General features: G+C 39.9%; 3 protein-coding genes across 4 annotated transcripts; 2 read left to right on the top strand and 1 right to left on the bottom strand.

Annotated features, from left to right (window-relative positions):
- The first annotated feature begins 347 nt into the window (after window positions 1–347).
- Window positions 348–2,191, top strand: LOC106435186 (ferric reduction oxidase 8, mitochondrial). 2 transcript variants are annotated; one of them, XM_048739050.1, is made up of 5 exons: window positions 348–714; window positions 797–893; window positions 1,001–1,186; window positions 1,268–1,504; window positions 1,578–2,191. In XM_048739050.1, exons 1-5 carry the CDS (start codon window positions 558–560, stop codon window positions 1,681–1,683), a joined length of 783 nt encoding a protein of 260 aa, XP_048595007.1. In that variant the 5' UTR covers window positions 348–557; the 3' UTR covers window positions 1,684–2,191. The 2 variants fall into 2 exon arrangements, with proteins under 2 accessions (XP_048595007.1, XP_013731508.2); XM_013876054.3 differs by having other exon boundaries at window positions 361–714; window positions 1,583–2,191.
- Window positions 2,192–2,527: 336 nt separating this feature from the next.
- Window positions 2,528–5,753, bottom strand: LOC106359135. Its single transcript, XM_048740471.1, has 6 exons — window positions 5,722–5,753; window positions 3,969–5,631; window positions 3,251–3,876; window positions 2,938–3,175; window positions 2,633–2,863; window positions 2,528–2,542 (listed from the first exon to the last, which is right to left on the bottom strand). Exons 1-6 carry the CDS (start codon window positions 5,751–5,753, stop codon window positions 2,528–2,530), a joined length of 2,805 nt encoding a protein of 934 aa, XP_048596428.1.
- Window positions 5,754–6,483: 730 nt separating this feature from the next.
- On the top strand, window positions 6,484–8,242 carry LOC125577591 (ferric reduction oxidase 8, mitochondrial-like). Its single transcript, XM_048739049.1, has 4 exons — window positions 6,484–6,496; window positions 6,715–6,970; window positions 7,045–7,772; window positions 7,851–8,242. Exons 2-4 carry the CDS (start codon window positions 6,747–6,749, stop codon window positions 8,042–8,044), a joined length of 1,146 nt encoding a protein of 381 aa, XP_048595006.1. The 5' UTR covers window positions 6,484–6,496; window positions 6,715–6,746; the 3' UTR covers window positions 8,045–8,242.
- Window positions 8,243–14,944: the final 6,702 nt, after the last annotated feature.

Genomic DNA, 14,944 nt, shown 5'->3' with positions numbered 1-14,944 from the left:
AATGATTATATTTTTAAAGAAAATTTATTATTGTCGAATATTTTTTAATACTGGATAACACATTACATCATCATATAATTTCTAATTCTATTACATATGATGATCAACTATCGATATTGTCAATTTTCTTTTACTCAGACCAATAACAACAGAAAAAGTAAAGATATGTTTTATGAAATGATTAAAGGAAAATATTTCCTGCAATTTTTCGCTGGATTCTTTTGTCTTGTTCTGTTTGGACCTTTTTACTTTTTACCTTTTTTATTGGGTTTTAGTGTTAGGTTCCCTCTTTAATTCTACAGACTTTTCAATCATTTTCAGTTTTTCAACTCTTTCTTCTATTTTTCCTTTACTCTAAATTCCATTACTCGGAAATCTATATCTCTTGAGAGTGAAAGGAGTAGAATATGCATTTATGTGAAATCAAGTTGTGATATAGTGGTGGTGCCTTATTATTGGGTCTCCTTTCTTTTGATACCATATAAAGAGAAATTGGAAGATGCTTCAAAACCAAACCACCCTAATGCATTGGAACTAACTAAAAAGTAAATAGAAACATGGGAAAAATGTTGACACTACTTGTGCTCCGACTACTCATGAATCTCTTACTTATCAGTTGGATTTCTCTCTGGATCATAAAACCAACTACTGTGTGGATACAATCTTGGCGTCAAGCTGAAGATACCTTCAAGCATACTTTCTTCGGCTATTACGGTAACTAACCCTCAAATAAACCACTAATCTTTTCTTATTTCACTTCTATACATCTTTCATTTCTCCAACTATAACTCATCAGGCCTCAGCTTTGCTGTGTTCTCATTCCCTCCTATTGCTCTTTCTATAATTGGACTCATTTACTTGAGTTTACTGCCGCAACATCATCGTCTAACAAGGTATTGAATATTTTTCGTCTTTAAGACTAGTAATTAAATATAAGTAAATATCAAGACCCGCCAACTTGAGTTTAGACAAACTGATGTTGTAATTTGTCTACTCGTAGAGGAGGGAGGAGTGCAGCTATTACTGTCTCAAGGCCAGCCATTATCAATAGCTTCATTGGGATTGTGTCTTGTTTCGAGATCATTGCTGTTATTTTGTTCCTAGTTTTTCTAGCTTGGACCTTTTATGTTCGCGTTAATAATGATCTCAAGAAGCTGATGCCTGTCAAAACCATTAATCTTGACTTGTAAAACCTCTCTCCAGATCCATATATTTCAGCTCTTTAATACAGAATCCATTAACTTTGTTGAGTTTGTTATATTTTCAGATGGCAGCTTAAGTACTTTAGAGTTGCCACAAGGTTTGGTCTATTAGCCGAAGCATGTCTCTCTCTGCTTCTCTTTCCTGTCTTGAGGGGACTCTCGATGTTCCGGTTACTCAACATTCAGTTTGCAGCTTCTGTAAAATATCATGTCTGGCTCGGCACCGGTTTAGTCTTTTTTCTTTGGTTCATGGTGGAAGCACTCTGTTCATATGGGGTATTAGTCATAACATCGAAGAAGAGGTAATCTTAATATTCCTAATAACAGTCATATATTAATGTTCCTGACTGCTTTCTTGTGGTAAAAACAAAAAAGAACAGGTTTGGAAATGGCAGAGAACGGGTCGAGTATATGTGGCTGGAGGGATCAGTCTTGTAATAGGATTGCTGATGTGGATCACATCACTTCCACAAATTCGTAGGAAATGTTTTGAAACATTTTATTACACACACCATTTGTATACTGTTTTTCTTGTATCCTTCTTGTTTCATGCTGGTGATCGTCACTTCTACTGGATTCTCCCTGGAGTGTTTCTCTTTGGACTTGACAAGACACTTCGGATTGTTCAATCACGATCCGAAAGCCGCGTTCTTTCTGCTCGTCTCTACTCATGCAAAGCCGTTGAGCTTGTTTTCACTACAAGAAATATGTACATTGTTAGCGCGAGAAATATGCTATATTAGAGGTTTGATAGCGAAATCATAAATGCTATGTATACGGCAGCCATCATAGGTACCCTAGTAACGATAGCGTTTTTTAGTGACGCTAAGATATGTGCGTATAGATAGCAATAAATAGATGTTGTTAGTAACGAAACTACAACACGAGTTATTTATGTTACAAATTTTCTACGATGCATATGTTGTGCCATGGTAGGGTCTTCTACAATAGCAAACGCATATTTTAATAAGAGCTGTTGATAAGTGCTATACCAAAACTTGTTATTGCTTTGTAATATGTTATGATACCTCTGTTGGTAGGAAATATTAAATGCTATGATTTGAGATTACAACTGTTTTTTTTTTGCTATTGTTATTTTGTCTGAGAGCTATGATTTGGTAAGATTTCCACATTTTCAATAGCAAAATAGAACTCATAACAGAAACATAACCATTCATACATTACGTAGCAAACATAACCATTCAGTAGACATAAGGGATAACATATAAAGTTTGAAAACACACCGAAAATTCCTAAGAGACAAGATAGTACATAAGTTCATTACCTAGCTTAAAACTAGCTAGCTAAGTCTGGACCAAAGTTCTTCATTCCCCTGCAGCCTGCAAGAAATCGAAATATCATCAGTTAAGTAGTTACATATGCAAGTTCAAAACACAAAGCATTACACTTACAACAGCTTAAAAGATGACCAATTTATCAACTGGCCATGCGATGGATGAACCATGAGCATCTTTCAAACACTCTATTTCATCTGATTTCCTCCAAACTTCTGCATCATCCACAGTCACTGAATCTACCCACACTCTTGCTGCATTCGGACCGAGGCGTACAAAATGGACCATTTGATTTGGGTCTGTTGAATGCACTCTTCCTTCAGCCACAACTTGTTTCTTCCCACCAATAGCCATCAGTTTGCATTTCTGATTCAGTTTATATCTTCAGATTAATATATATATAACCAGATTATTGAAAGAAACAAACCAAAAAATATTACCTGATTAGCTGCTGGAGACTTCGTAGTAGGAGTTGAACTTTTAGCTCCTATTGCACGACCTTCTAAGATAGAATTGTTCTCATACTCTATGTTTCTATCTACTTTCTCTTGGACATTTGTTGTCTTCTTCAAAAAGTCACTACAAAACCTGATACATTCCTCAGCTAGATAACACTCAGCTATACACCCCTCTGGTCTTGCAGGATTCCTGATATAGTCTTTAAGGACTTTCATGTACCTGAAACAAATGCCAATATATATAGTTCAGCAACAGAATGGTTAAATTTAACTTACTCATATATATCTAACGTACCTTTCAAATGGGTACATCCATCTAAAGTGGACCGGACCACCAAGCCGAGCCTCTCTTCCTAGATGGACAGTCAGATGGAGCATGATATCAAAGAAGCTTGGAGGAAAGAATCTTTCAAACAAGCAGAGAGTCTCGACAACCTCAGCTTCCATAACCAAAAGCTTCTCCCTGTCAATCACTCTCTGGCACAACAGATTGAAGAATGCACATAACCTAAAAACTGCAAGTCTCGGTCCTTTAGGTAACAGCCCTTTAAGTGCAATGGGCAGAAGTTGTTGCATTAACACATGGTAGTCATGTGATTTCAACCCTGTCACTTTGCAGTCATCTAATGAGACACCTCTTGATATGTTTGAACAATAGCCATCTGGCCCTTTGAAGTCGAATAGACGCCTGCAGAAGATCTTCTTCTCCGCCTTCGATAGAGACCATGGTGCTGGAGGAAGATATGTGCGTTTCCCCTGAATTTTAGGGTGTAACTCCGGCCTAATACCAAGTTCCTCAAGATCTTTACGAGCTGCAAGACCATCCTTTGATTTCCCACAGTGCAATAGCGTTGACACTAAACTGGCAGCTACATTTCTCTCCACATGCATTACATCCAAGTTGTGCCTGACCGGAAGTTCCTACTCATAGCAGAAACAATACAAAATGCTCAAGTTAAACAAAAGACAATCACAATAGAAAACCATTTAAGCAAATGAGATAACCTTCTTACCTCCCAATAAGGTAGCTTGAAGAAGATTGACCTCTTCTTCCATCTAGACAACTCATCTTCATCTACTTGAACTTCTTCATCTTCCTCTTCCTCTGATTCACTCGATAAAGCCTCACTATCAGAGCCTAAATTATCAGAACACTGTAGCCTTTTTCTCTTACTTGCAGATCCTTTGAAATTTCCAAATTCATTCTTGAAATTTCTTAGATGCTGAGAAATGTCACGGCCAGATAGTATTCTTCCCCTTCTTCCTTGTTCAGTTTTGCCGTCAAACCATTTCTTTTTACCCCTGAAACTATGAGTTGGTGGCAGACCCTTTCTATGGCACATGTAGACATGTTTTCTGCTGAACTTTAGCCACATGCTATCTGTCTTTTTCCCACATAACGGACACCCCATTTTACCCTTTACTTTGCAGCCTGCGAGATTCCCATAAGCTGGAAAATCACTGATGGTCCAGAGCAGCATCGCCTTAAGAGTAAATGTTGATCGAGTCAGAGCGTCGTATGTCAACTCTCCAATGTTCCACAGACTGTTCAGATCGTCAATGAGGGGTTCTAAGTAGACATCTATACTATTACCCGGCTGGTGTGGACCAGGAATCAACAGTGAAAGCATGATGTTCTCCTTCTTCATGCATAAGTCAGGTGGCAAGTTATAGTTTACCACCAAAACAGGCCAGCAACTATACATCGAATTCTTCATGTTGAATGGATTGAATCCATCTGTTGAAAGTCCAAGCCGCAGGTTCCTTTCTTCAGCTGCAAATGCAGGGTATTTAGCATTCATCTGATCCCATGTCACTGAATCAACAGGATGACGAAGCTTTCCATCACTGCTCTTGTTGCTAAAGTGCCACCTCAAGTTCTTAGCCATTTCCTCAGAGCGGAACAGTCTCTTCAGTCTCGGTATTATGGGAAAGTAACGTAATACTTTCTGTGGGACGCCTTTCTTCTTCTCACCGGTATGCATGTTAGTCTTCCATCTTGAAGCCTTACATTTTGGACACTTCTCAAGCTTCTTGAACCTCTTTCTGAATAAGCAGCAGTCATTGACACATGCATGAATCTTCTCATAACCCATGTCAAAGGATTTCAAAAATTTCTTCACATCATACAGTGATGTGTGAAGAACATTTTCCTCTGGTAACATCTCCGGCAATGTCTCAAGCAGATCGTTGAAGCTCTTGTCAGACCACCCATTCTGAGTCTTCAGTCTAAATAAGGAAACAATGGCAGATAGCTTACTGTGGTTGACACAGCTCGGATACAGGGGTGTTTCAGCATCAGCTAGCTTTGCCAAGAACTCGTCTTCTTTCTTGTCGTCTCCCTCTGCCTTATCAGATAAATCCCCCGTGTCAGCTAACTCTTCATCGAAACACTCAGCAGCTCTGTATAACCCAAAGATCTCATCATTCCATTCACTTGCTCTGCTTGCACCTTCTATATCTGAGTTCAGTTCTCCATGTAGATACCAATCAGCCCTCATCTTATAACCTTCCTCCATTCCCCTCGTAACCAGATGATCAACTACTACACTTCCTGAGTGACGATCTATATTTCGGCAGTCAATGCAAGGACATACGATCATATCAATCCCTCCCAGAGCTGAAGCAACATCATGTACGAACTTTGAAGCCCCTCTCTCGTATGCAGGATCAACTCTACAATACACAATGAAAAGCAAAAAAGTTAAACTAAGTTAACTATCTACACAACAACTAAAACCTAACAAATATAATGAAGTACATTACCTGCTTAGATGCACCCATGTTTTGTCAACCATTCTCTGTTCGAACCTAAATGTAAACCTTTAGTAACATAAAGTCTTTGTTAAGGTGTCCTCAGATTCAGAGGAAATAACACATACGTTTTATTCAAAGCAAAACACAAATCAGTATAAGACAGAGTACTCTACAAATAACACAGCGAATCAATTACAGTACAATACAAAATCGAAGACTTGAGAGGAAATATATTTTAGCAAATGGAATCCCTAAACTGTAAATCTAAAACAACAACCCTAAGATAATGTGGCTATGAATCGAACTCGAAGCAAACAACAAATCAAAGCAACCAAGAAATATGAAAAGGAGATGAAATCCTCGATACGATTTGAGCTCAAATCGACAGAGATGTCGAAATGTGAACCTCCGATACCTTCGAGATGGAGAATCGGAGTTGAATCGAAGAGTTGTGGCGACGGCGGAGAAGATTTCTTAGGGAAATCGATTAGAGTTTTTAGGGTTCAATAGAAAAAAGGGGAAAAAAGGGGATAAGGAGAGATATTAGAGGGAAACAACGAATAGAAAGAGAGGGAAGTGTAATTAGATTAGGGATTTTCACTAAGTGTTTCGCGGAAAACTAATTTTATTTTCCCGCTTACTTAAACTCTATCATAGCGTTAACGGAACGCTATTCTATAATAATAAATTTTTTAAGTCATCTAGTACAGCAGTTCAGTAAAACGAGCTATAATCATGTGCTATCAATAGCAACTTTTTTTGTAGTGTTTGCCAAAGGACCCAAGTAAGATATTAACAATAAAATATCCCACATTGGAAATTTAAAAAAAAGCTTAAGTTATATATAAAAAGTTACCACAAATACATTTAATGTCAATCGGTTTTAAGTTGGAAATTTATGACAAACCTGATTTAAACATTAAGAAACTAGATTTCTTCCGTAATCAAAATTTACACATGAAAAGTTTTTTTTATTTGGTGAGAATTCTTGGTATTTTGCAGGGCTTAACTATGCTCCCTCGAGTTTTATATTCATGAACATTCCGTCGATCTCGCAGTTTCAATGGCATCCTTTTAGTATTACATCGAGCTCTAGTGTAGACAAACACACAATGTCTGTTATGATGAAATGTGAAGGCAAATGGACAGATTCTGTTTACAAGAAATTAGAAGAAGCTGCAGATTCGAATACTAAGATTAACAACATTACCATAAGAGTAGAAGGTCCTTATGGACCTGTCTCCGTAGATTTCCTCAGGTTGCTAAAACACTTCCGTCAGCTCAAGTTTAATATATTGCTTAAACCTAAAGTATTGACGTGTATGGCAGCAGGTATGATACTCTTTTCCTTGTGGCGGGGGGAATAGGGATTACGCCATTTCTAAACATTTTGCAGGAACTGGCTTGCGAAAACCGCCTCAAAACTCCAAAAAGCGTGCAGCTCGTGTTTTCGGTCAGGACATTCCAAGACATTAACATGTTGCTTCCAGTATCCCCTATACTCTTTCGCCCGATCCACAACTTAAATCTTAAGATTAAAGTTTTTGTCACTCAAGAAAAAAAGCATTCCAATGGACCAACAACACTAAAAGAGTACTTGGCACAGTCACAAGTTCAGACTATTCATGTTGGAACGGACGAGGACTTTTCAAGATTCCAAATTCTTGGACATGAAAGTTTCAGACGCCTTGCTACTTTAGTTCTTGTAGCCTTGCTGACGTTTCTCGGATTACTCATCGGTTTAAGCCATTTCTTTATACCGAATGAGCACAAGAAGCATTCAAACTCTATGAAATTAGCTGCTTCAGGAACAATGACGACAGCTAAAGAAAAGGTTCCTTCATGGGTACCCGATTTGGTTATCATTGTCGCTTACGTTATAGCTATGACAATCGGTGGTTTAGCTGCAATTATCCTACAGTGGAGACGACAACGCAGAGAAACACTAAGAATGACTAAAGAAGAAGTAAACCCACAGGGAAGTAACTTTACTGAGTCAACACCAATTGTTCCTATCGAGGAACATGAGATACATATCGGAGAAAGGCCCAAATTCAAAGGTACCAGTGGATTTGCGTTTACATTTTTTAGTTTTAATGTCTCTTTAGCCTGTATGGCATTCTTGTTTCTCCTCACAGAGATATTGTCGGAGTTTGAGACGAGCTTGAGAGGATGGTCAAGTATAGGAGTGTTGGTATGTGGACCGGAGTCAATGAAAGAAGCTGTGGCGTCGATATGTCGCCAAAGGTTTCAGTGTTTTGGAGTAGATGATTCAAGAACAATTCACAACAAGGTGAATCTCAATTTTCATTCTCTTAATTTCAGTCTCTAATTTAAAATAATATATAAAGTTTGTATCGTCAGTTTCTGGTTCTCAATGCTTACAGTTTTATTATTTTGTGGTTTGTATCTTTACTTTTGTGTCTGAAGTTTGATCTTCAAGTTATTTTGTTGTTTTTTTTTAAATTTCATATCCAACAGTGTTAAGTATAAAGTACTACTAGAGATTGATTTGCGTGACTGCGCGGCACTTTTTCGTTCTTGTACTTTCGGTTCGAGGATGTTAAATATAGCAAAAAGTGTAGATTGTTCTTAATCTTATATCTTACATTAGGAGGGATGATCATTTTCTCATATCAGATTATTAGTTTTGCGAACAAACACACTAAGTTCAAACATCTTCGAATAAATCATTAAGAATACAGTCAAAGATAGCAAACTTAGGGGAAGTATTTGCTCTAATCTAGACACTTAGCTATTGCGTTGAAAGAGAGACTGAGATTAGGAACCTTAATCAATTGCATACAAATTCATAGTAATGACACTACACAATGTGTATGCAATTGATTAACAATAGCTAAGTGTATGCAAAAAATACAAATTCTTATAGAAAAGAAAACAAACAAATGTAACTATAATACTCTAGGTCTCATAGCGACCTTTGCTGACTCATGACGTCAAGCAAGTACTCAATTACAATTTGCATAATCACAACAGTAAACACTCTTTAGTATTTATACTTTCATAAGTTCCCTCCATAAACTTCCACGTCAGCTCAATTCCTCAACCGTCTAATCTTCCAACTGGTTATCATCCAACACTCCTCCAGCTGACCTCTTCTTCCTCCTATAATACGCACGCCACGGCCTATCAATACCCCCCGAACGAAGATTCAGCTTGTCCTCAAGCTTAGCAGCTGGAAACTCCATCATAGCTTCACGCATACGAACCCACGACGACTCATGATCAGGCAATCCTTTCCACTGAATCAAAATCTCCAAATGTCCCTCTCCATCATAACGAGAATCCAACACATCCGCCGGCTCAATCACCAACTCATCTTCAGCTGATAATACCGATGGTAAAGGCATAACCTCATGACCATGCCCCAACACCTGCTTCAGTTGTGAAACATGGAACACAGGATGAATTTTAGACTCCACCGGTAACTCCAAACGATACGCTGCATTACCCACTTTCGCCCAAACCCGAAAAGGCCCATAGTACCGTGCCGCAAGCTTCTTGCACAAACGCTTAGTAACTGAATTCTGACGGTACGGACGGAGCTTAAGAAACACCAAATCACCCACATTAAACTGCAAATCCCTCCTGTGCTTATCCGCATTATTCTTCATCAGCTATTGAGCGTGAAGCAGATGAGTTTTAATATCCCGTAACAACGCATCTCTCTCAAGCAAAGCCTTCTCCAACTCATAGTTGCCAGTAGACCCACGCTCATACGACAACAAATGAGGTGGATCCCTACCATACATAACCTTGAAAGGCGAACACTGGATATCGGTGTGAAAGCTTGTATTGTACGAGTACTCAGCCCACGCCAAATACGAGAACCACTTCTTCGGATGCGCAGACACAAAGCAACGAAGATACGTCTCCAACCCTTGATTCAGTACCTCTGTTTGCCCATCAGTTTGCGGATGATACGCAGTACTGAACTTCAATTTTGTGCCTGCCAAACGAAAACACTCGCGCCAAAACGAACTCAAAAACACATGGTCTCTGTCATACACAATTGACTGTGGAAATCCGTGAAGTTTCACAAGCTCCTTCACGAACAACTGAGCCACATCCGAGGCTGAAAAAGAATGTTTCAACCCCAAGAAATGTCCATACTTGCTGAGGCGATCCACCACCACCAATATAACATTGTTTCCTGAAGAAGTTGGAAGACCCTCAACAAAATCCAATGAAATGTCCTCCCACACTCGCTCAGGTATGGGTAATGGTTGAAGCAATCCTGCAGGACACAATGTTGTATACTTGTGAGTCTGACACACCATGCATTCACCCACAAACATCTTAATGTCCTTTGACATCTGCTCCCAATAAAAAACTTCTTGAATGCGCTTCTTAGTACGCAAAACACCACCATGACCACCAATCACACTCGAGTGAAACTCATGAAAGATGGTAGGAATCAAAGCAGAGGACCGCGGAATCAGCAACCTCCCTTTGTAATGTAAACGATTATTCTTCATACTATACCCCGGTTTATTCAATTCTCCTTTTAATAACTGATCTCGCAAAGTGTTAATATGCGGATCAGTTTCAACCTCCTTATACAATTTCTGAACCTCCAAGGACGCTGGTACTGTCAAAGCTAACAACTCCTGAGAATGAGTGCATGTAGCAGAGAACGACATCCGGGACAAGCCATCTGCTGCAGCATTTTCAACCCCCGGCTTGTACATAATATCAAAATCATACCCCAATAACTTTGATAACCAACGTTGATAATCCATCGACACTTCCCTTTGCTCTAATAAGTACTTTAAGCTCTTCTGATCAGTACGCACTACAAACCTTCTACCCATCAAATAATGCTTCCATTTCACCACTGCTTGAACTATAGCCATTAATTCCCTCTCGTACACAGGCTTTAGTTGCTCACGAGCAGTAAGGCCGCGACTAAAATAAGCCACCGGTCTTTCGTTCTGCATCAACACAGCACCTAGTCCATACCCCGAGGCGTCGGATTCAATGACAAACAGCTCATTGAAATCTGGTAATACCAAAACCGGCGCTGAAGTCATTGCCAATTTCAAAGCCTCAAACGCTGAATGTGCCCGTGGAGACCAATCAAAAAGATCTTTCTTCAGCATCTCAGTAAGCGGTCGAGCAATGGTCCCGTAATCCTTAACAAACCGACGGTAATAACCCGTGAGACCCAAGAAACCCCTCAGTTCCTTAATGACTTTAGGAAGAGGCCAATTAGCAACTGCTTTGGTCTTGTTCGGGTCTGTAGCTACCCCCTTTAGCTGTAATAATGTGTCCTAAATACTCAATGGACTCCTGACCAAAGGAACATTTTTTTCTGTTGGCGAAAAGCTTTTGTTGATGAAGAACCTCCAAAACTTGTTGAAGATGAATAGCATGATCCTCCATTGTCGCGCTGTAAACTAGTATATCATCAAAGAATACCAGAACAAAACGCCTCAGAAATGGACTGAAGATCTCATTCATAAGCGCCTGAAACGTAGCTGGTGCATTCATTAAACCAAATGGCATAACAAGAAACTCGTAGTGACCATCCATAGTGCGAAACGCTGTTTTATCAATGTCTTCCGCTCGCATACGGATTTGGTGGTAGCCAGAACGAAGGTCAAGCTTTGAAAAAACTTTTGCACCATGCAACTCATCCAAAAGCTGGTCGATGAGAGGAATAGGAAATTTATCAGATACCATGGCTTTATTTACTGCACGATAGTCCACACAAAACCTGAAAGACTTGTCCTTCTTCTTCACAAGCAAAACAAGGCTTGAAAATGGACTCCGGCTAGGTCTGATAATACCTGCTTCTAGCATCTCCTTGACCATCTTCTCCATGACTTCCTTCTGAGCGTGAGGATACCAGTAAGGACGCACACTGACAGGACCACAATTAGACAATAACGTAATAGCATGCTCGTGACCCCTCTCAGGTGGTAACCCTTGTGGTATATCAAAGATGTGTTCATTCCTCTGAAGCACCCCCTTGAGCTCTACAGGAATCGTTTCTTCCACCGTCACTTCTGTATTAGCAAACTCTCCAACTAATAGTAGAACTGCATGTGAGCGATAACAATGCAGCATCTGCAGAGTAGGGGTGTCATGCAAAGAACGATCTCCTCGTATTGTCACCCAAGAGCCCTCATGCCAAAAAAAAAATACTTGCTCCTCCCAATCCACTAAACCCTTTCCCAATGTGCGTAACCATTGAACACCAAGCACCAGATCAATATTGCCCAACTCCAACGCAATAAAGTCTGAAGTTAATCGCAACTCCTCAATTCCAAAGGGCACAGACTGAAACACTCCCATTCCTTTCACTGAAACTCCAGTGCCCAATGTGATTTCCAACTCTGGTGTTGCAGCTGACATAATATGCAACTTAGTCATAAGAGATGGTGATGCAAAGTTATGAGAAGCACCACTATCCAATAACATCACCACATCCATCTTCCCAATTTTCCCACGCACTCTGGTTGTTGTTGGTGAAGTACGGCCCATAAAAGCATTGAATGACAATGTCATCAACTCGTGTGGAGCCGCATGCACCTCTTCATCCTCCAATTCGATCATTTCCACCATACTCTCCTCCAATACCTCCAACGTTAACCCATTTGATACCAACATAATCTGCAGTTCAGGGCTACTGCAAGGATGACCCCGAAACCATTTCCCTTTACACTTGAAACAAATTCCTTCCTTTCTCATTTTGTCTAATTCAGCGTCAGTATGATATTGTCTCGGTCGCAGAGCTGGTTTATCCTGACATGCTTTATCACTCTGAACAGCAACAGTCTTATCAGGAACAAACACGCTTCTCTTCTGAAAGCCCGTTGCGTGTTGATTTGCATTCGAACGATATCCACCTTGCCTCTCAGACCCCATCACTTTACAAAAATTGGTGCTTTGCATCTTCAACACAGCTAACTTATGATTTGTTAAGCCTTGAGGTTCTTTCATACGGATCACTTCTTTCATCTCTGGCTTGAGTCCATTGTAAAACACCTTGATCAGATTGCTCTCGCTAATCCCTGTCACTTGATTCCGTAAGGCTTTAAACTCATTGACATAATCAGTGATCTCCCTGTTTATTGAAGGCAGAATAAGCGTGCCGCTGGTTCATCGTCAATTGACCCCGAAAAACGATCCAAGAGTCTCTCCGTGAACTGATGCCAGATCGTAAAAGGCTCGCTCACCACCTCACCATTAAACCAATTCAACACTGCACCTTCTAAACTCAATGACACCAGGTTAAGCTTCTCCTCCTCATTGTAATTTCCAATCCTGAAGAAACGCTCTACTCTCGAGATCCAGTCAAAAGGCAACTTACCAGAGAACACAGGCATATCCACTTTCTTCAACATCGAATCACGATTTGCTAAAGAATTTCCAATTCCGCGATAACCTAACTGTTCCTGAGACTGTCCCGGTGCAGAAGGAAGGATCGGTATCTGAGGATCACGATCCAAAGAATCAGACGCGATTTCTTTGCCGCTTCGCTGCGGAACAAACGCCTGAGCTTTGATTCGAGCCAACGTACTACTGATCAACACCATTTGTCGTTCTAGAGCTCTGATCTTCAGATTCGACTCCGATCCAATGTTGATGATCTGTTTCTCCAATGAATTGAAGCGATCTGTTGAATCTCGACTCGCGCGAGCCAGTTTATCGCATCCAATCCGCAAAAACTCGACATCGTCTTGTAATCTCGCCATCGACGAATCGATCGGAATCTCCGAGCTCGCCACGCCGCCATGAATTTTCGATCCAGTATCACGAACGCACCAATTTGTTATGAATCTCAACCGTAATTCCTCTTTATCAATATGTAAACCAAGTACAAATGTAACTATAATACTCTAGGTCTCATAGCGACCTTTGCTGACTCATGACGTCAAGCAAGTACTCAATTACAATTTGCATAATCACAACAGTAAACACTCTTTAGTATTTATACCCTCATAAGTTCCCTCCATAAACTTCCACGTCAGCTCAATTCCTCATCCGTCTAATCTTCCAACTGGTTATCATCCAACACTCCTCCAGCTGACCCCTTCTTCCTCCTATAATAAGCACGCCATGGCCTATCACCATCCTCCAGGGAATAAGAAGACCACCTCCTCAAACCCCAAGAAGTTATCTGCATTTCCATCATAAACAAAAAGCAAACAATCAGAGATGGCACAACTACAAAAATAAAACAAAACAGAGACTTGAAAAAAAGATAGAACTACTAAAAGTGTGTTCCATTCTTGTGGTTACACGACAAACATAAATGGGATCAGAAGGAACATGGAGATATGTAATAAAAGTTGGAGATATGTAATAAACAACGTTTTACCAAAAACAAGTTTTTTGTATGTCTTGTTGTAAATCAAGAATCAAAGATTCCAACTTTTGACAAAGTTCATCATACCTAAACCAAAAAACAAAACTCTTACACATAAACTAACACACACACGCTTGATCAAATAAAGCACCACCATGAGACTCAAATGCCTCAAAGACAGAAACTTTTCTCCATTCTTGGTTCTCTATGTCAATGATTTTCGGACAGGATGGATTTAATTACAATTTGATTTTCTCTAGTTGTTTGCCTAATCTACTAAGAACCATGTGATGAGACATTTATTAGATTTTTGATATTGCTTTACCCCATTGATAGTGTCCATGGGATGATCTTCGTCTATGTGGCAGCAGAGAGAGACGCTATCAAAATAGTCTGAGCAGAAGGGGCAAGCATACTCTTCCCTGAACTCATCTTCTCCCTCTACCTCCATGTGAAGGCTCGGTTCTGTCGAAACCATCAATAAGATTTACAAAAGCCACAACACGAAACTATCAATAAGATTTGCAGAATATCTCTTTACTAACTAAGTTAAAGCCTCACCTTAGTCATCGTGATCGTGGCTGATCGTCCCATCGCCGGCGATAAGCCCGTCGGAGAGGTTAGCCTTCCGGTGAAGGAGCTTTTGGATCAGAACAAGGGCGGCGGTAGGCCTGGGCGTTTTTAACTCAACCCGAAGTACCGATCATAACCCGAACCGCAAAAACCGAAACCGAATCCGAACTGTTTTACAAAAATATCTGAATGGGACTTATGAGCTTACTACTTTGGACTTTGGTTATAATCCAAACCGAACCGAAATCCGAATTAGGATCCGAAGATATCCGAAATTAGTTAAATATGTTAATGTTTTTATGTATATTAAGGTGATTTAAA

Source organism: Brassica napus, chromosome A9 (genome assembly GCF_020379485.1).
Source record: "Brassica napus cultivar Da-Ae chromosome A9, Da-Ae, whole genome shotgun sequence".
NCBI lineage: Eukaryota > Viridiplantae > Streptophyta > Magnoliopsida > Brassicales > Brassicaceae > Brassica > Brassica napus.
Note: the sequence above shows the minus strand (reverse complement) of the source record. Positions and strands in the feature narration are given on the sequence as shown.